We start from the raw sequence: 23,509 nt of genomic DNA, 5'->3' as shown, positions 1-23,509 counted from the left end.
TAAGCATGCTTTCCTGGAGGCTGGTTCTGTGGCTGGTAAACAGTCATTAGAGGTAAATGTTTAACCCTGATTGGACTAATTGCTCCGGGCTGGGAGTGGAAATGCAGACCAGTGCTTTCTGCACATACCAGAGCATCTCTTCCTCCTCATGGTGCGGACAGTGCACGCTTCTTTTTATGTCAGCCCTGGCCGTTGCCTTGACAACTGGTCTCAAAGATCTGTGCACGTGTGTAAAATTGTGATAAATCCTGTTTTCAGTCCGTGAGGAGCTCGTCCACTGAGACACATCTAGAGCCTCCATCACTCAGGTCCTCGGCTTTCCAGGGCTGTAATTTATCTAACGACAGAGAATTAATCCGTTCAGCACACAAGCTGAATTATTGATAATCATCATTATTACCACTGAATTTATCAGATAGTGGGGAAAAAGATGTGTTTTGAACTCTAAGTGTCGGGACTTATTACCCAGACTGCAGTGCGATGTCTTTCAAAAGAGGGACCACTCCAGGCTGAAACTAAGGCGTCATCACGGTCTGTGATAAATGAGACTGAGAGATCACACCCGTCTCGTCATTCACACCAAACATGTCCGCCTGCAGCTCAAATGAGTTCCCCTGGGAGCCGCAGAATAAAGTTCCTCTGCCTCTCCCCATCTGCAGCCCTCTCTCTCTCTCTCTCTCTCTCTCTCTCTCTCTCTCTCTCTCTCCACATTCTCCCCCAGTTCTTTTTACGACAATCACCCTCCCACCGCTGCTCCACTTTGCACCAACTTGTTTCCTTGCCCATCTTGATGAAGATATGTGGGAGTCCTTTGATCAGTCGTGTAAGCCTAAACCCCCCCCCCCCCCCCCCCCCCCCCCCCCTGCATCAGTCCCCGTCTTCAGCGTCGACTGCTCTCCACCGCCATCTGTTGGTGGAGAGCCGCCTGGACAGAGAAACAGCCTCGAGGTCTGAGAGCATCTCCTGTGAGAGCTTGACAGAGGTCTCGTATTGATCTGCCTCCCACTGTGTGGCTGCATGTCTGCCTGGTTAATGGCCACGCAGCCAATGATCCGGGGCGGTCCGCTGTGAGGGAGTCAAGAGATATTTTCAGTCAAAAAATAATTGAGCGGCCCTGGATTTCACCGTGGTCCACTGGTGAGCACAGTGGAGACCAATGGAGGCAGATGGGGGCTTTTTTCATCGTCTCCCACAGAAGCTGCTGCCGCCTCCCACTCTGCTTGTCTGGCTTCTCTCCCAGATGAACTGCTGTAGACGTTTTACTGCCGAGGTTTACTTAACATGGCCAATATAGTTATGATTCTACCCGGACTGTATGTTGTAGATGTTAAAAAATACAGAGCAACACAGTTTGGAGCTCACAGGAAGCCACGCCAACAAGTGAGGAATCATTTCTGCCCATTTCTCCTTTTCTCATTATTTTATTGACATGTTTTTATGAGCTAAGGTCGAACTGGGCTGAACTGGCCTGAGCAGGATCCAGACATGACACACAGAGAGCTGGATGTTTGCAGATCAGTGAACTCTGTGTCAGCTCCCTCGGTTTGTTGTGCCACACCAAGGTTTGTCTTCCCAAATCAGAAGGTGGTTTCACTTTTACACATTCAACTTAAAGCAGCTCTGTCACTTTAACCGAGCAACAGTGCCCCCTGTGGCCACACATGGTGTTAATTCTGTTGAATGAATGTGGCTGAATATTGGGGATAAAGAGGTTTTTAATGACTTCTAAGTCTTTTTTTATTGATCTACAGCATGACTCTTGAATCTGCCATGTCTTTTTTATTGGGCAACAGCTCCCTCTGCAGCCATATATGGTGATTAATTGTGTTGGGCTTCATAGTCCCACTCACTGAAGTGAATCCCAACTAAATGGCGGATATTACCCATGATTCCCGTTCTCCCTCAACCAGAAGAGCTGCTGCTGTGACAACTGAACCAAACTCTGTTCACAATTCTTCATATTTTGAAAGTTTCCTTGATGAATATTGTAGAAAGATGATGGTTATTAATGACCTCTGAGTCCTTTTGACCGATTTACAGTTCGGCATTCCTCTTGAACTTGCTGGATTGGATTGGATCTCTCAGTCCGCTCCACACAGTGTGGAATGGAAGTGACAGCTGCTCTATGAGCCTTCAAACACATTGAAGCTGCTATTTCGGGCTAAAAAGTTGCATAGTGTTGCTTTAATATGAAAAGCGCTGCCATTTCCCTTCAGATTTGAAGAGATTTCATTGTTAGATGACCTGTTATCTTCCTGCATTTTGTTCGGTGCTCGTGCAGGCCGGCTGTCTGAGGATGTGTCCTAGTTGAGAGCTCAGATTTCCCCTTCAGCCTCGCCATGTGTCCTGAGGAGGGAGGAAATAAAAAACAACCGGTGACCTTGCAGAGCCGCAATACACAGTGTCCCCTACTGAACATCAGCCATCAACACAGCAGCTGAATAAATGACCACAGACCAGTCTGGAGGCGTGTTGGGGGTGGGGCGGGGGTGGGGGGCTGGGGTGGGGGGCTGGGTTGAGAGGACAGCTGATGGTAAGAAGAAGAAAAGCAAGAGAGAGATGGAGCAATGCAGAAAGAGGTTGAAAGAAGAGTGAGGGTCAGAGTGTGAGCGAGGCAGGGGGAGGGCGCTGAGCGGGGGGGGAGCCTCCTCTTTTCATTGACGTTCGGGGGGGAATGTGCTGATTAGTGGAGAGTAAATCAGTCCGATGGAGGGTTCCCGGTCTCCTGTGACCGACAGAGCCGCTGCAGCTCTCCAGTAACCACAGTCCCCTCAGCTCTCTGCACGGAGCTGCAGCAGTTTGCCATCAGAGCCAGCCTCTGGTCACGTAGGGCCAACCCGGGGACAGATGTGAGGAGGTAGGTGGGCTCTACTCTGTGTGTGTGTGTGTGTGTGTGTGTGTGTGTGTGTGTGTGTGTGTGTGTGTGTGTGTGTGTGTGTGTGTGTGTGTGTGTGTGTGTGTGTGTGTGTGTGTGTGTGTGTGTGTGTGTGTGTGTGTGTGGCAAATACAGCACCTGGTGTGCATGCATTACAATACTGCAGAATTACTAGAAGAAGAAGAATTTACTAGAAGGTTTGATATCCTCCACCGACAAGGAGGTTATGTTTTTACCCCTGTCTGTTTGTTTCTAGATGTGATTACACACAAACGATACTTGGCAGATTTCCATGAAACTTAGTTGAAGGATGCTGAGTGGATCAGAGGCGAACCCAGTGGGTTTGGGTTCAGATCTTGATCAGGTGGCCTATCCAGGACTTTTATAGCAAGATTTTTTAACATTTTCAACATTTTCTCCGGGAAAAATTCATAGATCTTGATTAAAAAAAAGTCTCACGTTTTTAGGGAACTGATGAGTGTGTGGATTTAAAAGGGAGTGTCCTCTACTGAGTGCTATTCTACTTTCTGTGACAAGAACATTTTCAAATATCCTCATGTGTCCTAATATTTTCCTTTCCTATGGTTCTGTCATTGTAAACTGGTTTCCTTTAGTCTACATTTAATCGGACGTGGAAGTGTTTTCATATCTGGGATCAAAATGCATCTTTATCATATCGCATCGTACATTTCAGGAAGCGTGTGTGATGTACAAGCTGCTGCACTGTAGCCTCTGAGCTGCTGCAGGTTGTTCTCAGCTCCTCTCTGCTTCATGTTCCTCTGAACGTGACCAAGCCCCCAGTTCCAATGACAGCAAGTTTGTGATTCACGGCCCATTCCTGCCGATCGGCCTCTCGCTCACGTCTACAAACAGGACCCCCGATGATCTGTTTGTTCATGAAGAGCTTGTGTGTTCCCTCCGCTCGGACCATCTCTCATTAGACCTGTTGGCAGAATGGACGGCCCAGTGAGGCCATCATTAGAGCCCATTAGATGCACAGAGCGTGAGGCGGCTTCTCCCTCATCAGTCAGACTGTACGTGAGAATGGAAGTCAGGAGAATAGAGGGACGCACTGTGCTGAATGCATGCACAGTTTGCAATCTGTTTACATCACATGCAGCTCAGCCCTTCCTCTCTATCAGTCCCTCTGTTCACTTCTCCCCCCCCCCCCTCCTTATGTCCTCTTTGTCTGTTCTATGTTTACACCCCCACCCCGCCACACGTGATCTTGTTGTCCTGGTGCAGGACGTTGCTCAGTGACTTTACCTGGTGCGTCAAATAAAAGGCAGAATTCCCCTCTGGGATCATTGAGCCCAGGCAGCAGTGGATCTCGATAGCTCTTTATTACACAGGATTCCTCTGTGTTTCATCATTAAACAGCAAATCTGACGGCTTCTCTCTGTTCATTACTCAGTGTGGTTCCATACGGGAAACAGTTCAAATAAGGTCTCAGGCGGTTTTAAAATGATGCTGAGGAGCAAGGATCTCCCGAAAGCATCTTCACTTTACTGTGATCAGATGTTTTTACGTGGCTGAGCAGGAGGTCCAGCAGACAAAAAAAGTGAACCTGTCACACTCCACACACATGAAGAGATTACACCAGGAAAAGGATCTCTTCCTGTTATCAGTGCTGGTTTGAGGATGTCGCTGAGCTGCTGACTCACCAGGTCCCTCCCTGGGAAAAGGCTCCTTCCAGCTGTCACTGCAAAATCCTCAGTTGTATGTCGTACAGTTTGCTTAAGGTCTATTCCAGGAAGTTCAGGCTTTCATAGAGTGTTTGACCTTTTAACCACACACTTAACATGAATTCCTATAGGTGCAACTTGGATTTGATGTCAATTCAAACCAGCAAACTTGACAATAAGGCAAACCTGCATGCAGAGGCCCAACAATCCCCCTTAATTTAAAATAAAATGCACCAAATTTCCCATAGATATCAGTCCCCTTAATATGTCTGATTTCATCAAGATCCATGAATTATTTCCTTGGAAATTGGTCATGTACCATCCCTTTGCCAGGTTTTGTTAAACTGTTCCATAGATTTTAAATAATCCTGCTGACAAATAATGGTATTTATTGTGTAATCTTGTATAAAAACAAACAGACAGGGTCAAAGACATAACCTCCTTGGCAGAGCTGGATATCCTCTTCCCAGAGAGTCACTTACTTCACCTCAGTTCTCCCAGGCCAGTAAATCAAAGTGAAGAACGCCCAGAACTCAAACTGGAACTTGGCTGGAGAAGCGGCTTGAGGAAACAGCCTCCACCAAATGAGAAAACATTCTCATACGGTCGCGTGTTGATCTTTGTGTCAGTCGTAGATTACCACTCGGGCGTGAGAATCACCCGCTGCTGATACAACCTCCTGCTTTTTTATTGACACCTGAGGCTGTTCAGGAAGTTCAGTTGATTAAAACGACAGAATCTGGCCGGCGCTCGCTCAATCACCCGAGCCCCCGGAATCCACCGTGTTAAAAACTACATCTGTCTGAAACGTCAACTTCTCAGGCAAATCTGAACGGGTCCCGGAAAACGGGAGGTAGAGAAACATCCTCTCTGTCTTCTGATGTTTCCACATCCTCGTCCAAGCCAGTTTGTTCTGGAAGTAAATCAAACATTAGTGGAAAAAAGTATCAGTTTCCACTGCTTTTTGAGTTTCTCACACCCAGAGCAACTTTCGTTTAAACCTGACAAATTGTGCTTTGTGATGCACAGTATGGTCGACTGCGTAGAGGAGCAGTTTGTTAACCTGTGGGTTCAGAGCGCTCGGACAGGGGCCTCTAGTAAGTGACTGAGGGGGCAACAGATGGATGGGTCCTGCAGCCTGCAGAGACCCGGGCTGAGCTTACAGTCAATAAAACAGAAGGTTTTATGGAGTGTACGTCAAACCACCAGGGATCCGCTGGATAGATTCACTCTGCATTTGAAATCCATTCCTCTCTAATGACTTGTTTTGTTGTATTTTTTTATTTTAATTCTAAGACTCCTCTGGTCAGGTCTGTTGTTTTTCTCCATGTAACTCGCCCCTGTGTGTCGTTAACTAGTTTCAATTTGAGCCAGAAACTGTCCAATCAGATTTGGTCGTGTGTGAATTTAATTGAAGCCAAACAACATAAGCTTCTGTCAGGTAGTTTGTCATGGAGAAGGTGAATGAATCCGCGTGCCCCCCCGTGTAAATAAGCGTCGGTTACGGGAAAGGCATTGTGGGAAATGAAACAATAAGCACCGTGCCGCGTGACCTCTGGTTTCTAATGATCTTGCTTGTTATTCCCAGCATGTCGTTATCTCTCTGTAAAGATCCTCGTCCTATACCTCGCCTGCCTGGACGGGTCACATGTCTGGATATAAGATCTGCTGACTCGCACCCGCTGGGTCTCGGGGAAATGTGGAATGAATGGAACCTGCACACTCAGGATATCTTGTTCCGACTGGAATATGTCAACATGAATCCATTTCTCAGCGCTCTCGTGACCTGCACAAAAAGCTGCCTCACCTTCCTTCTGCATTCCTGGGGAAGAGGAATGCAGATCGAGGGCGGCAGCGTTATCTCTGGGCTTTTGTTCTGTGATTGATTACTTCCCAGTTACCCCCCCTAAAAGAAATCACGGATAATTCCTCTTATTTTTTTGTCATCTTCAACCTCCCAAAAAAAAACACTGACATGCATGAAGTGAGGACATAAACAGGGGGTGCCGGAATCGTGAATTATTTTTTTTTTAATTCTTTCTCTCATTGTTTTGGTTCTTTCAGCCGTGACTTTCAATAAATATTTAAACGCGACTGATCAGGTTTTCAGTTTCAGCCGTTAGCTCAAAGTTCTCATCACGTGGTGTAAACTGATCCCGAGTCCTCTGTTGCTCGTCCTCTGGTGACTCGGTTCTCGATGGAGCTGGTTTTTCTGCCTGGATGTGAGGTTTTGAGAAGAAAGGCGGAAAGGAGTCAGTGTTTCCTTTGACGAACGGGATCCTGACGCAGCAGTTACTCACTTTTATTAATGGGGGGGAAAAAAGTTCCTACTTGATGAACGTGTAATGTAAAATCCATGTAAGAAAGACCTGTCTAACCTGAGTAGTCTGTTTTCTTTTATTATAATTATTTGTAAAACGAAGCATAAAATTAGTTTCAGCTTCACACTAGGTTCAATTCAATGATGTTATTGTTGTATTTTAATGTTTTTAAACAGTATTAGTAGATCACGATACTCATAGCTGCCTTCACTTTCCCACATTTCTATTTAGTCCACCACTTTTAGGCATTTTCTCCAAAAATAACAGGACGCTTCCTGCATGATTCGATCACTGTCAGCCTAATGAGGGCCGTTAAAATGAAATACGCTCTGTGCTTTCACCTCCAAGTGGAGCAGGGCCTGAAAGGAAACGTCGAATTTCTGTATGACACTGGAATCACACCGGCTCGTGGAGTACGACTGAGGTTTGTGGGTCCAGAGCAGAAGTCCACAAACCGAACCTGGCAGAGTTTGACATATTGACACAACTCATCACTACACGTTAGCCGCCATTGTCCAGTGACTTGTGTTTCTCCTGGAATCAAAGACATAAAAAAGGCAGGCTTGAGAGAGGCAGCCTTCATGCACGGTGCCAACACAAACAATGGCTTGTGCCAGTGTGGACAGCCGAGCCGGGCGGTGCTCCTCGGGGCTCAATAGCCGCAGTGTTTCTGCTGCCGGCTTCGGATTCCAGGCCGGCACCGCGGCCTCAGCCACGGGTTGGGCGGTGGAGAACAGCCAGTAACTGGACTCGTGACCGTGGCGTCTAAAGCTGGAAGGAAAGCAAAGCGAAGCAAAAATGTGCTGAAGTGATAAGACAGCTGTGTGTGCAGAGGTGAGTCCTGGTATGTTCGCCATCCCAGGCCCAACTATTGTAGGAATGTAAAGGTTTGGATCTGTGTTTCCTCCCTTTATCTGTTTCTCCTCAAACATGATCCCCTTATCTCTCAGTCAGTATATTGTAAAGCCGAGGGCGCAAGTCTTCCCATACGATACTTAATGATGATTCACTAATTTAAATTAACACTACGCATTAATTCACGTCTTATTTAGACTCGAGTCCTCAGCTGGAAACCATTAACACAATTTTCATGCTTCATAAAGCAGCGTGTACGAGAGCATCGGGTGTTTATCTGATCGCTGGTGCAGTCGACAATAAATGAAATCTGATTGGAACACCAGTGATTGTTATTATTGTTCCTTCCAGTCAATTTGCTCGTGGCTCCAAATTGATTGCCAGGCGCTCGCACACACACACACACACACACACACACACACACACACACACACACACACGCTAACACACACACACACACACAAACAAATGCACACAATTATTTTTGAAACATGTCTGGTTTGTGTCAAATGATACATGTTTATTTTTTTGAATCATAGCGCTGATGGATGGATGACTACTAGAAATCAGCTCTGGAATCAGAGTTAAAAGAGAGACAAGATTTTAAAGTGTTCGCCTCATGTTACACCAATTGGGACCCAGCCTGCTGATCGGTTAGAGACTATAATACTTTTTAGGGAGGCAGATGCTTCAGAAATAATTTCAAATCATCGGTATATGAACATTTTCTAGTTCTGTATTCGAAAACGTGCCATTAAGTTATTGCAGTGAGTGCACAAGCCGATGCGTTGTAAATTTCGCATGACCTAAAATAACAGAAAAAACTAAATTCTCCAATTTTCAGAATATATCACATACATAAAGTATTTCTACGGTAATATATATCATCAGTAATAGTGATGTCAGACATGCTGTACATGTCTTTGCCGTGCCACATTTCCCTGACACATATAGCACAGGACTTGCTCTGTGTGACTTCAGACAGGTGTGAGTCTGCCACCGCCCGAAAATACCTCATTGCACCAGTCCCGTCCCGTCCCGTCCCCCCCCCCCCCCCCCCCGTGTCCCAGCACGGCGTCCCCCTACCAGAAAAGGCTGGTGTGTACCATCCTGGTGCAGTGGAGTAACCCAGCCCCCCCCCCCCCCCCGACAGCCACGACAAACACATCTGACCTCAGCCGTCGTGAATGAGCTCAGCGTCACATGTCCGCCCCCCCCCAAAGGCCTTGTGTGCACAGACAACGTGAAGTCTCATTTCTAACCAGTGGGTGGCAGTGTCCCTCTGAAAGCCCACTGCAGACTGGACTCTCATCATATAAGGCCTCTGTCAGGGTCTGTTTTGTGCGTCTGGCTGTCGTGTCACGCTCCCGTGACCGCCACAAGTATTTATACCCGCTGTGGCCTTTGTCACATTTGCAGTCTGGGCTGCTCGGAGCTAAAAAAAACACCGGAGACGCTTTCTAAATCTTGCAGCGCCTTTTTTTGCAGCTGACCTCAAAATTTAATTTCACTGTCATTGAAAAACTCTGCACATCGATCTGCCACAAAGGAAAAGAGCAGGAGATGGAATCAGCAGGGCGTTCAGTGGCTGTTTCTTCTTCCTCTGTGTTCTTTACAGTATTGTTCATCTCTCACACTGAGTGTTTACCAGAGTGTGTCGCCTCACATGGGTCTATTTTTAGCCGGGGAGAATGGTGCTTTAGTGTGTTTCCGTGCCAGGGAGAGGGCTATGGAGAAATATGGTATCTGGTAATGGAGGGAACAGAAAGGAACATAGTGTAAATGGACAAACTCGGCCCGTTTCTAATAATGGTAACAAAATATGAGCTCTATTTTCTTTTATAGAGAGTAGGAGACAGATAGCAGATGCATGTAGTCAGGCCTTTGCAGCCCTCTGGTTCCATAAAATGTTGTTGTTTTTTTTGTTTTTTTTTACAAAACTGCTTACACAGAAAACAGCACACAAACATGTGGGCGAGTCGTTAAGTTAAAGTTTGTTTGGTTTCCATCGTAAGGGTGTCATTTAATGCCTGCGGGTTCCCTGCCCAGGCTGGTGGCACTCGATGCCCACATCCAACTCTTTGGGCAGTTTGCAGTCTCCGCCCCACCTGACTGGCATACATCTCCGGAATGTGAGAGGAAACCATTGGAAGCCCACGCAAACACAGAGAGAAGTAAGCAGAGAAGAACTCCACCCAGGAAAGAGTGAGCAGCAGACATGGCTAGAGAGTTAACCCCCCCGGTGATTTAAAGGTTCTGTGTGTGGAATCTAGTGACATCTAGTGGTGGCGTTGCATGTTGCATGTTGCAGCTGAGCACCCCTCACCTCACCCTACCCTTCCAAACATGAGAGAGAACCTGTGGTAGCCTTCATTTGTCATTAAATCTGTCCAGTCTGGGGTTCTGTTAAAAACATGGTGGCCTCCAAACAATAATGAAAACATCACTAGGGTTATTTTTTATTCAATTTCCAAGATCCCTTTCAACTAAATCTTACACACTGGGCCTTTTTATATGGGTTGTGGGTAGAACAAGCTTGTTACTGTTTAATATTTTCCAAACACAGGCACCTGAATAAAATATTTGCTCAAATCGATAGTTGATAATCCTGGAAAAAACAGCAAGAGCAGGCCACCGATACACCCCAGTCCTCCTCCCATTGGTTGTCTCTGTTGTCAAAGCTATGCCCCCAAAACACACAAACTAGCGCTGCCCGACGACTTCTAAAATCCGACTCTTCCCCGTGACTCGCTCGCCAACTTCTCGTCTCGCCAGTGAATCGTTTAGTTTGGTCTGAACGAAATGATTGGTCTTTTTTTTTTGTAAGATTTCACCTTATAAGATAAAAAGTTACCAACCCTAGATTTCAAATAAAGCTTAAATTGTGATTATAAAAGCTAGAGAAAGAGGGGTGGGGGGGGCTTCTATGGCAGTGTCCCAAAAAAAATTATGATGAGTATTTAAATTGACGAGTTATGTCTTTTATGTGTTGGACTTTTTCCTCGTGTGGCTCTTTTGGATGGTGACTTCTTGGCTCGCGCTCCAATTTTTTTATTCTAACCTGAGCTAGACCGTCCCCCGGCTGCAGCTTTAAATTAAGTGCACACATGAGAGGGCTATCGATCGTCTCCTTTAACTGTTGACAAGAAAGTAAATGACTGTAATTCCCCAAATGTCAAACTAACGTTTCTACGCCTTCAGTCTTATAACCAGTCATCCAGGGCTGCCCTATGCTATTCGACAGTTTTTGATCCTTCGTGGCGCAAACACCTTTCAGTCAGTGCTGCAGAGATAACAGGGTTTCATGCCCATCAAGCTCGATCCCTGTGAGAAGAAAATAGCCCGTTGTGTAAAAGAGAAAACATTTAACTTGGTTGAAATAATGTTTTTACTCGTGTCTGAAGTCTGTGTTTTCAGTTTCCATATGTCTGGACCAACAGATTGTCTCGATCTTGATTGGAACTACTTGGTTATGAACGGTAGAACAGAGAAAAGCCTCCCAGCCACCACTTGCCACTGATGAACTTTGATCATTCCCACTGGATCCCACAGGCAACACATCTGCTCCAGCTTTGCTGCCAGGATGTGATGAGCAGAGGCAGCAGATCCTTTAATTACTCTTATTTCAGCTCTATTTATACATCTCTCTGCTGGATCCTTTTTTTTTTCGTGCACAGGAATTCTTTTGTTCCTGACAATTTACAGGGAAAATGTGTTTCTTTTCTTTTTTTTCTTCCCCCACAAAGTCCTCTGTGTTCACAAAGCTAACCCGGGCCACTACATCTCATTTGGTATTCTGTTGTATCAAACTATGACATCAGCCCGCTCTAATTGTTTCCAGACCAGGCGAGGACCCAGTTTTTGTTTTATTTTCCATTTCTTAGCCCAGGTCTCAGTTGCTCAGCAGATAATGAAAACCGGTGCATGATGTCATGTAGACGGACGGAGCACTCGGCGCCAAAAACCTTGTGACCAACTTTCCAGGAAGCGTTCACCTCTCCCTCTCCCCTCGTCGCTTCCTTTGCTGTCTTTCCCCTCCGACTCTGTCTTTTATCTTTCTTTTTTTTTGCAAATGGGAAAATCCAAGTTTCCTTTTTTCCACTGATAACATTGCGGGATTGCACCTGATAAAGGCGCTTGTGTGCATCTGACCTGCCGTCGCCCCATTGGTCTCGTCCCAAGTGTAATAATGTACGTGACTTTCTTTATGCTGAAAACTAAGGGGAAGAGTGAGACAGGGGGAGGCACACAGACTAAACTAAGGGGAGGTGGGGAGGGGTGGTCGAGCATAAGGAGCTGAAACTCGCAGAAACCATATGTATTGAGTTGAAGAAATGGCATTTTATGAGCAGAGAGTGGGCCTCTGCCTGGAATTCTCAATGACATCATTCCGGAGCCGAGCGGCGTGCAGCCAGGAGTCGGGATGTGGAGTGGGCCTGCGCTCAGCCGAGGCGACTGTACACCGGGTCGTAACACCGGAGGAGGAACAGCTAGACCTCAAGGCAGACGGAGATAATTACACAGGCTCGTTAAGCGCCTCTGAGTTTGTGAAAAGTTTTGCAGCCGTGCTTCATACCTGGAATCCGTCTAATTTGATCAGTTCAGCAAAGCTCCCCTCGACGCTTATGCTAAAGCGGCTCCTGGGCCTCATACTGAAATCAATCACATGAAATACAGGGGGTCACGTGTTGATCTTCAAAATGAGAAAAGCGATTACTTCATATCTCTCACTCCCACACAAATAAACTCCGGTTAGACTCTCCCTGAGGCCTGCCACCGAGACAAAGTGAGAGAATAACGAGGATGCCAGTTTTATTGGAGGAAGAGTGTCTCAAATGGCTTTTGGCTGCCTTCTTCTTTTTTATTTATTTTTTTCGGTTTGTTGTGTTTACTGGCACTCAGGAATAAATGGATTTGGGGGCAAGAGTGGAGCGATCGCGTGATAGTCGAGCTCTGTAAGTCGAGTCAAGTGTCTGCAGCTCCGCAACGCATTAGCAGCTGTAGTCACCAGAGTCCAGGGCCAAGGTCTCTGAACTGAAATAGATCGGCTGGCCGGTCACTATGTCTGCCTCGCTGCACGTAACCATTCTGCCTGAGTCACACACGGCAAGTCATTCCGTGGACGTCCCCTGCTGTGATTCCGGGGGCACATGTTAAGACGATAACCGTGTGCAGACGTTTTGTGGCTACTCGTTCCTTTTTCTGCTTTGTCTCTCATTCCACATCGTTCGTTTTGAAGGCCCGGATGAGAAAAGCGTCCAGGGAAGGTGATCATTTGAAGGGCTCAGGCCTGTAATTAGAGGACATCAGCGTCTCCCTGGTGGGACTGGTGTGTATGCGTGGGTGTGCGTGTGTGTAAATGATTGGTGTCCCTGTAAACCGGCTCCATGTGGGAGCCATTCTCCTCTGCTTCCTGTGCCTGTTGCCATTAGATAGAAAATACCTTTGACTTGGGGGCAGTTTACCCCAACCCCCTTCTCTCAGAGGGGTGATTAGTCTCTGGCCTGTCGGAGCAACAACGCTGTGAAGTCCCGAGAGCGGCGGCGCAGTCAACCCGGGGTCCAGTGCAGCCGGGAAGTGGGATGATGGGAGAGCGGCGGGTGAGCTCGGCGGTCACGGGATAACACGGGTGGCATTCTGGCACCGTGACATTATCCATGAAATAAAACAAAGCTGATTTGAGGGAGGTTGAAAATAGGAGGGCGAGAGAAGAACAACCCTTCAACACTGCCGTGGTTCTTCTGCTGCAGGATCCTCTCTGCCTCTTTTCTTAGATCCCATCTCGCCAGTCACTGCTCGGGCCCTGAAAGGCTCTATTATTAGAAGGTGCTCTCTCGTATTTGCCATCCCTGCCCACTAAGTCATTCTTCCTCTGTGTATAAAAGGCAAAGAAAAGGTACCTCTGACATTCAGACACTCCCAAACCCTGTCTCCTGCAGCTTTATCTCCTCTTCACGCCACGTTCTCCTCTCACTTTTCTCCTCTACACCTGAACGTGTCGGACTGGATGAGGCCGTCGCTCTCTCCCCCACCTCCCTCCTGTCCGTGCTTTCATCTCCCATTCCCTCCCCATCCTCTCATTTTCATGTTTTCACATTCTCTGATGATAAGCCAGAAAAATCCCATTTTCTCCATGACTCCGGGGTCATTTGAGCGTCCCCTTCTTTGCATGATTAATGTGGTGCAGGAGGTGTTTCATCCCCTTCTCCCTCTTCCTCTCCACCCAGCCACAGAGCCACGGCGCTCTCACACCCTCTCCCCGGCACCCCGCCCCCTTCCATACTGCTCCGGCCCTGGCAGAAACCCATACTCCCGTCTCCCAGCCTCCGCCCCCCCCCCCCCCCCCTTTCCCCTACTCTCCCTATACTCCTACTAGCCCCGGCGCACAGACGACAGAAAGGAAGAGGGAGAAAAAGAAAGATCTCCACTGGGCTGTCACAGAGATTGTGGACTGACTCACAGACCATGCATCCCTATGAGGCTGCTGCTACAAGGCAAAGAGATGGGAAGTGTTCCTGAGGAGTAGAGAGCTGCCAGGATACGGGAGAATGACAGTTTTGAGATCCTCATGTGTGTGTTAGAGAAACCTTGGTGGGCAGTAATGGGGACTGGTGAGTGGGAACGCTTGTGTTTGGGGAACGTCGTCCTGTGAGCGCCGGGCCAGCATGTGGTGTCTGCAGTGTAACTCCGGGAAGACCCTGTCACTGCTGGAGCTGGAGCTGAAAGGCTGGTAAGAGGAACAGGACTGTGTGTGTGTGTGTGTGTGTGAAGTGTGTGAAGTGTGTGTGTGTGTGTGTGTGTGTGTGTGTGTGTGTGTGTGTGTGTGTGTGTGTGTGTGTGTGTGTGTGTGTGTGTGTGTGTGTGTGTGTGTGTGTGTGTGTGTGTGTGTGTGTGTGTGTGTGTGTGTGTGTGTGAAGTATGTGTGTTTGTGTGTGTTTTGTCATTGAATGAGGTTTCGCCAGGCTCCAGGAGCTCATAATTCTTTGTTTCATAAACAGTTGAGTTACTGTGTGTGTGAGAAGTATGATTGTGTGTGTGTGAAGTATGTGCGTGCGTGTGTGGGTGTTTGTGTGTGTTTTGTCATTGAATGAGGTTTCGCCAGGCTCCAGGAGCTCATAAGTCTTTGTTTCATAAACAGTTGAAAGCCAGTGTGTGTGTTTGTGTGTGTGTTGTGAAAAGATAACGTCTTTGCTTTTTTATTGTACGTGTTTTCACATAATCCACACTCGGCGCTGACGGGATTAACGTGAAGCTTCGAGCTCAGTCACGAAGTCGATGCGTTTTAAAAGCGGGGTCTGCTGTTTCGATTCTGACTCCGTCACAATGGAAAACAGATCATGTCCTCTCTCTGAGTCACTGTGTGTGTGTGTGTGTGTGTGTGAGATCATGGTGTGTTTAGTCTTACTGTACAGAATCCATCTGTAAGCTGCCCCCCCCCCCCCCCCCCTCCAGCTCGATTGAAGGGCATTCCTGTGGTGTTTCGTGGCCCTGCCGCTCGCTGGCTGTGACTCTGTGGTTTTTCATAGCTGGATACTCAAGACCAGGTGCTGAGTGCATTGTGGGGGAGAGGTTAATTATTTATTATTGAGGAAATATTGACAGTGGCTCTGTTGTTGTTGTTGTTGTTGCTGTTGTTGTGCATCTTGACGGGAGGGGGGGGGGTAGCAGGGAAGCCTTCATGTAGACAGATTGAGGTCTGGTTGTTAACAGGGGAATGGTATGGATTTCTGATTACTTCAAGTAACAAGTGTGGGCATCAACACAACATCGACCACTCGTCACACTGGCTTTAGTACACGGTCTCTGTGCTATGCTAAAAATGAAGAACTCTATTATTCCTAATCTTTGAACGACTGGAAACAATAATCAATTATATGCAGACTTTATATGGTGATTTTCATTTTTTGTGTTCAGCCTGATTCTGCTCAGTAGGTTGTGATTAATGAGTAAGTTCAATACGAATCTCTATAAACAGACTCTACTTGTTGCTCTTTCTAGTTTGACCAATCACGTGTGAGCCGTTTGGTTGCTCTCGGGTAAAAGTTGGTGTGGAGAGTGAAACACGAGGAACATTGAAGGAATGCATCAGTTATTGGCTTCCCATGAAGTATTTTTACACTCTCAATCCATTTTTACACTATTTTGGTTTGCACTACTCTATCTTATCCACCGTGTGCCTTATGACCGCGTACAATGTGGTGCTGTGTACTATGTTTTGAATACTTGTTATGTTGCATGCTTATAAGCTGTGTTTTTGCATTCATACTTAGTCTACTTATATGTTTACACCGGGGATCAGAGAGAGACAGAAGTTCAATCCTGTCAATGTCCTGTACATACGGCAGGATTAAAAATAGAGTTGACTTTGACTTTCGACTGTAAAAGTTAAACTTAAAGCATCACTATGTAACTTTTACTGAGCAGCAGCGCCCTCTGCAGCTCTGACTGCGTAGTCCCACCCACTGGACTGAAACACAATTGAACGGTGGATTGTTCCTCGTGATGTTTCTGAACCAGAAGAGCTGCTGATGTTTAGAATTCTTCATATTTCTAAAGTGTCCTTGCTGAATATTGTAGGTAAACTCTAAACATTCAACTCTGACTGTGAACAGTAAACAGCCTTTGCCTCAACATCCGCTGTCTACAGCCCCAATTACTGGCTTTTGCCCCCAGCAGCTTTGAGATTGGTTAAGTCTGCTGTGAATGCACATAACTTTGCTATATAAAGTGTCATAAGAAGGACAAGGTCAGATATTTTATATGATACATTTACACTGTGTTTTGGTTTTAGCTGTGTGGCTTCACTTTGAAGACTCGCGTGTCTCTGGCCAGTTGGAAGGAAGACGACAGGTTCTGATTTATGGAGTCTCACGGCTCTCAAACTGAAATATACAACTTCCAGTAGTAGCCATGACTCAGCCACGAGTCTTATGAGGCTCCAGGCGACTGTATATCGTCTGCTGCAAACTCTCCAGAGTCAGTCTTCTGTCTGTCTGCAGGCCAGTGTAGCTTTCCAGCTCGCGACCCCCCCCCCCAAACCTCCTTTAGATGGTTATTTGTGCTGAACTGACTTGGTAAATCTGAGTGTTTACAGGCAGCTTTACCTTTTTTGACGTCGAACTTCGTTTAACTCGTCTTCACCGTGTGGTCTCCTAACTTTTTACCTGGAAAATGCGTTCGCTCACTTCCGTGTCATCGGGGCAGGGGAGCACATCTGTATTTATGAGTTCCACGAGAGAGAGAGAGAGAGGGAGAGCAAACATCTGCTTTTGTTGTGTTTGGAGCACGTGTTGTTCAGTGCATGTGGGGTGAGAACTGGGATCACGGAAGGTCTGTTTGATTTGAGTGGAAAGGTCGGTTCACTGGCTATGTTTATGTACGTGAAGAAAACCCAGATAAGGTTGTGATAAAGGCCTGAAATGTAAAAGTGCCTGTAGTTCTGTTACATTAGTGTCATTGCTCATATTTTATCATTTTAGCAAATAAAACAAACTCCCTTTTCCATAATTGTGGACAAAATTCAGAGTCAGGGCTCATTTGACTTTCTTGGCCACCATATTTCAATACCATCAAGACAAGAGAGTGTAATGTGTTGTTCTAGCAACTTCACATGAGGTGACCTTAACATCTCAGGGTCTGCACTTTATACAACTTGATTATTCTTCATCCTTTAACCTGAGAGACGCAATTTTACTATCAAGCTTTACAGATAAGTTACTCCCTGCTCTACATATACTGTTGTGCATTGCTTTCTCATTTAAAATGTTTTTTTGAAATTCAATTAAGCTGCATTAAACCCAAATGAAGAAAACGCATCTTAAAAAACGAATTAGGAGTTTAACATCTACTCCGGTGCCTTGGTTTGGGATTCACGTTAGTTCCACACTGCGGTTTTCCCTTCCTCCGTAACTCCGGCCTGCACTTCATTAGCCTCCTTCTATTCCCTGAAGATGTGACTCCTCTTTTCCGGGATGGAGGAATGTTTCTCCCTCAGGTCCGACTGATGGAGTTGGCTGAGGCCTGGACGGGGGCCTGGGCCTGTTTGTTCAGGATGTGTTGAGAGGGGAAGGAGGGAGGTAAGGGAGATGGTCAAACTCCTCCCCAACCCTTTCCCCACAAATCCCAGGGTCTCATGGCTGAAAATCACTGCCAGCTGAGCCGACATGCTTATCCGTGGCTACATCGGAACCAGCGGGGGCTCCGGCTGGATAAAGAGCCAGACGGGGGGACAGACATGGTTGCGTAGCGGCTGCGAATATAGAGAGATCATATTTCCACCAGGAAGTGGTCCTTGGACAACTGTCATTGCTTCATCCTTTACCTCCAACAACGTTTTGATATATACAACCTACATCTCCAGCTTCAAACATCAGCTCACAATGCCTCTTTTTTATTTATCTCCTTTTCCCCTAAGCACTCATTCCCACTGTGCATCCACAGCTACACACCCACAGCCTGGATGCATGGCTGGTTGAAAGTGAAGCGGAAAGAAAGAGAGAAGGAAATGGAAAAGGAGAAAACCTGGCTCCAGGTCTCGGTGACTAAAGGGCGAAAGCCAGTTCTGCAGCGGCAGTTTGGAGTTTGGGCCTCGAATGTGTTTGGAGGTGACCGAGTGAGAGAGCGACCCACAGAGGAGCTCTGTGGTAGCTATTAAAAGGAGCCGGTCGTTTATTGTGTCTCCGGTCATTTCATGTCAATTCATTACCGTGGCTGTATTGTCATATGGTTCGTAAGTAACGACAAGCAATCAGGAAAAGCTATTACTCTCAGCTCTCTATAAATAGGACAATAGAAAATCAAAACAACAGAATTATGATGACAAAACTAAGAATCTGCAGCCGCACAAGCCTGTGAGAGGACATTCAGACAACAGAGCGCTGAGCTGATGTCTAGATAAACATAGAGCCCATCAGAATAGCACTGGTAGAGTTTAGACCCCCTCCAAAGCACAACAGTCATTTTGTGAAACCACATTTAAATATACTCGATTGTAATTTGGATCCGCACCAAATTGCACACACTCAGGAATAACTCCTAAACATGACTTGTTTTTTTTCCCCACCGGACCCATGAATTATCCTCTGAGAAAAAGTCTTTCAAAACACCAAAGAAAGTAAAAAGTTATTCCTGGATCTGCCCCCTGATCCAGATCTGCCCCAAGATTTAATAGGTGCCTCCCTGACCCAGTGAAAACAACAAAAAGTTGCAATTGTGTACTCTTACTATACAAATACTATAAACCTCTATGTACATAATACACAAATCACTACATTTGCAAACGTGTGCCACATTTTTTATCCTTTAAATGAAATGTAATATATTTACATGTCCATTCAGGCCTTTTCTTAATTTAAATATGAATTTGAACTTCTTTGCATAAACGCTTTCTGTCCATGATCACTTTATCCGAGTCAGTCGTCAAACTTCTTCACAAAAGCAAAAATATCTACCAGCGGCTCTAATTTGGTGCCGTGACAGAGAGCAAGGTTTGACTCTTCACTCCGGCGATGGCAGCTTCACCTGACAGATGGTCGGGGAGGTTTGTCCCAGTGGTGATTATGCAATGAGGTATGATAGTGAGTCAGTGAGCCCTGTGCAAGGTATTAGGTTGAGCCAGCAGAGTGAAGGCCCTCTGCTGAGGCGTGGTTGAGATGTATGTGGTCCACACTTTGCATATATGAACCTCCTCCGTGTCACCTTGCCCTTGGCTGCAGATAACAAACAGGTCATCACTTTTCAGACACACAAGGATAATGTGAGGCTCAAGAATTCACTCCGCTGCAGCATATGGTGGAATTTAACTCCGGCACTGCTTCAGAACATAGTAATATTTTCCATTACTTGCAGTTGGAATTTGACTAAATACTTCCTGGATGTTTTTAATCCCAACAATATTCTGATAATGTTAAACTCTCAAATGCTTTTTGATATTTGCCTCAAAAACATTTCTGTTGTCAAAGAACCAATAACATTTTGGTGCTTTTTAAACATTGTGAGATCGGGTTTTTTCCCAGAGAATCATTCAGGAAACATTTAGGGAACTGATATCTATGTGTGTGCGGATTTTGATGCAACCTTATATAACCTGAATTCAGTTAGATTGTATTTTTTTTGTGCCAAATCATAACTTTCATTATCTCGATGCACTTTACATTGAAGGTCAAGACCTCAAATATAAGGGAACTGTTGGGCCTTGGTGGAGGTTTGTGCTCTACAGGGTCATTTTAGTGACTTGATATTACACTTTTTACAATAAAATATAGTTCTATAATACAATTATTAAGATATAATATAATAAAGATAGGAATCGGCAGACATAAAGGGACAAAATTGGGGTTTGTGAGTTAGATTCAAATTCACAATATGACTCGGAGCAGGCTTATTATATTAATGTTCACAGGCTGTGGTGAAGCTTGGATCTTTTGTTGGTGCACTGTGCTGAGGGAAGTTCCTGACCTGTCAATTTATATTTGGTTAAGGGCAAAATATGTAAAGCGAGTTCACTAACACATCTGCCGTGGGAACTTTTGACCATATTCAGTTCCACTTTTTCACCCACCACTTTTTGCCGTTTGCTAGCAGCCTGTTGTTCCTCACTGTTGATTGGAGGCTGTCTAATGAAGGAAGTGGATTGTGTACACTGCATGGGTGTGGCACGTCACAGTTCAAACACACAGGGCTGCCAGCGCACAGCGAGTGCACTGTACCGTGGAGGAGAAGAAATGTTAGCGTGAGGTCAGTTTTTTTTTACGGTGGGCACCGCACATATGCCCACTTAGGACTTTCAAAGGAGCTGCTGAAGTCGTATTTGCTCTGTCGTGCTGCTCCGACCTGGACTTTGTAACATGCATTGGAGCAATGTGTCCGGCCGACGTGATGCAACTCCCCGTCGGCCGCTGATTGGCACATGACGTGAACTGAGCTGTGGTTTCCTGGAGGAGCCTGTGTACTCTGGACTTGACTCAGCTGAGAGAATGGTGGACAAGATATGGAGGAAGAGTTGGCAATTCATAGAGAACAGACGGTCTGTGCGCATGAAGCAGTCGCCTTGTAAAGCGGCCGAGTGCAAGAGTGAGTGAGTAACCTTTCGTTTGTTCCTTCACAGTAACCGTGTAAGAGGTGAGCTCACGGGGCCGACCGATGACTGGACGTGTTTGATGCTTGGAGAGTGTTTACGTGGCATTTGTATATACTGAGTCTGGCATGGCAGACTGGAGTTGTTACAGAGACCAGTCCAGTCAGCTCTCTCCAGTTAGGTCCCTCATTTAGTCTCCAGTTCACTCCTCTAGAGTCGGACTTGTTGCTTGAATCACTTTTGCTTTTCTTGAAGGAAGTCTCCCGGCAGTTATTTTGCAACAAATTATTGCAACAATAACAATACTGATAACCTTATTTGTACATCACATTTCAACACAAGTAACTAAATGCTTTACAACAGACAATATGAAACTTACGAAACACAACAAATAATTATAAAGACACAGATAATAAAAGCAATATACATCACATGATAAGATTTTTATTTTATTTTTTTATAAAGTTGTATGTTAAGAAGTGAGTCTAATCTCCTCTAGCAGATTGTTCCAAAGTCTAGTTAAGCTACTTATCGCTCTGACATTTCATAGAGAAACAGAAAAGCATTTTCTATAACACTTCAATCAGATTATGATTGATCCCGATTGATTCTGAATTCAAAAACTTCTCATTGTTTAACTGAAGATTAAAATTCTAATCATCCCTTTGCTCCCTCTCTCTCTCTGCAGTGTGGAAGGGGATGGACGGCCCAATGAGAGCGGCCCTTCCCTGGACGCTGGAGCCAGCTATGGCCAGGCTCCGGTGACCCACGGCTCCGCCATCAGCCCCGACAGATTCGACAGCCCGCTTTACAGCCACGGGGTCCAGCCCGGCCCTCAGAGGCCCCGTCGGCCCAAGCTTCAGCACTCGCAGTCCATCATCCGGAAGCAGGCGGAGGAGGAGGCCATCAAGCGGTCGCGCTCGCTCTCCGAGAGCTATGAGCTCTCCGCTGACCTTCAGGACAAACAGGTATTCCAACAGCAGCCTCGATGGATTGTTTGTTTTGGAGTTGGATCAAAGTTTCTCGTGTTCTCATGACACCAGACAGGTTGAAAGACCAGCTCAAGTTAACACAACAGAATCAATATTTTATTTTCTCCTCCTTCGCCCTAGGTGGAGATGCTGGAGCGCAAATATGGCGGACGATTCATAACCCGGCATGCGGCCCGCACCATCCAGACAGCCTTCCGCCAGTACCAGATGAACAAGAACTTTGAACGTCTCAGGAGCTCCATGTCTGAGAACCGTATGTCCAGACGCATTGTTCTGTCCAATATGAGGATGCAGCTGTCGTTTGAGGGTCCCGAGAAAGTGCACAGCTCCTACTTCGAGGGGAGGCAGGTGTCCATGACGGAAGATGGCAGCCCCCTGTCCATGGTGCAGTCTGAGTGTGGAGATATCGAGGTTCACCAGCAGGCCAACATGGTGTCTCACCCGCCTCCGCAGAGCGACCTGACCGACGCCATCACGGAGCTGGAGGACGCCTTTTCCCGGCAGGTCAAGTCTCTGGCCGAGTCGATAGACGATGCACTGAACTGTCGCAGCCTCCAGGGGGACGAGGGCCCCGACCCCGAGGCCATAGGCTGCTCCGAGGTGGAGAGGAAAGCGCCCTATCAGGTGAAGTCCCACCGCAGGGCCACCGGACGCATGCACGATGACACCATGGCATCGTACAGTGATGTCACTCTGTTCATCGACGAGGAGGACATGTCCCCCTCTATCGCCCTGTCCAGGTCGGGGGAGCATCCTTCCAGCACGGAATCAGACTTGCGGATGCGGTCAGTCAACTCCTCGCAGGAGTACTGGCCCATTGACCCTAAAGATGAGGGTCAGGACACAGACACTAGCTGCCGCAGCACTCCCTCTCTGGAGTGCCAGGAGCAGCGGCTCAGAATGGACCATCTTCCTCTGTTGACCATTCAACCTCCCAGTGACAGCTCCGTGGAGCTCAGTGACCGCTCGGACCGGGGCTCGGTCAAGCGGCCGCCGGCGTACGAGCCGCACGGCCACATCGTGACGTCGTCGCAGGCGAGCCCCAAACACATTTCCCACGGCCCCCCGCCGCGAGCTCCGTCCCGGGACGACGACGCCCCCCTGCGCCACCGCCACCGCCAGCTGGAGAGCCACCTCGCCATCAACGGCTCGGCCAACCGGCAGAGCAAGTCCGAGTCCGACTTCTCCGACGGGGACAACGACAGCATCAACAGCACGTCCAACTCCAACGACACCATCAACTGCAGCTCCGAGTCGTCGTCGAGAGACAGCCTCCGAGAGCAGACGCTCAGCAAACAGACTTACCACAAAGAGACCCGCAACAGCTGGGACTCGCCCATCTTCAGCAACGATGTGATCCGCAAGAGACACTATCGCATCGGCCTGAATCTCTTCAACAAGTAGGTGCTCGGCTCTGACGGAGCAGGCGTGGGACCAGTGTGTATGAGAGGGATTCTCTATATTTAGAAAAGATATTTGGATTGAAGAAGAATTCAGAAGCATTCATTTAATTTGTGTTTAGAATATAACTATCGTAAACAATTTTTTCACTCTGTGATCCTGAAGGAACTCCAATTGCAAGATTCGAACTGACACAACTACATGTCAGCGATGAGGGAATTAAATAGACTGCCTTTGTTTTATATCTGTGGGAAAATTCAGCTTACTGTGGTGCAATGTAGCTCAATTATTTATCTTTCATGAGC

General features: G+C 46.8%; 1 protein-coding gene across 4 annotated transcripts in view; it reads left to right on the top strand.

Annotated features, from left to right (window-relative positions):
* Nucleotides 1-23,509, top strand: part of iqsec1a (IQ motif and Sec7 domain ArfGEF 1a) — a 40,268-nt gene that overhangs the window by 3,611 nt on the left and 13,148 nt on the right. The window contains exons 1-3 of one of the 4 annotated variants that reach the window (XM_053424332.1): nt 14,109-14,466; nt 21,500-21,779; nt 21,924-23,203. In XM_053424332.1, coding sequence (XP_053280307.1) covers nt 14,402-14,466; nt 21,500-21,779; nt 21,924-23,203 — 1,625 coding nt within the window. In that variant the 5' untranslated portion in view covers nt 14,109-14,401. Of the gene's footprint in view, nt 1-14,108; nt 14,467-20,326; nt 20,812-21,499; nt 21,780-21,923; nt 23,204-23,509 lie in introns of those variants that run through there. The other 3 variants (XM_053424330.1, XM_053424333.1, XM_053424331.1) reach the window with 3 other exon arrangements.

This window comes from Pleuronectes platessa, chromosome 6, assembly GCF_947347685.1.
Source record: "Pleuronectes platessa chromosome 6, fPlePla1.1, whole genome shotgun sequence".
NCBI lineage: Eukaryota > Metazoa > Chordata > Actinopteri > Pleuronectiformes > Pleuronectidae > Pleuronectes > Pleuronectes platessa.
The sequence above is the reverse complement of the archived record's forward strand: the minus strand, read 5'-3'. Positions and strand labels throughout refer to the sequence as shown.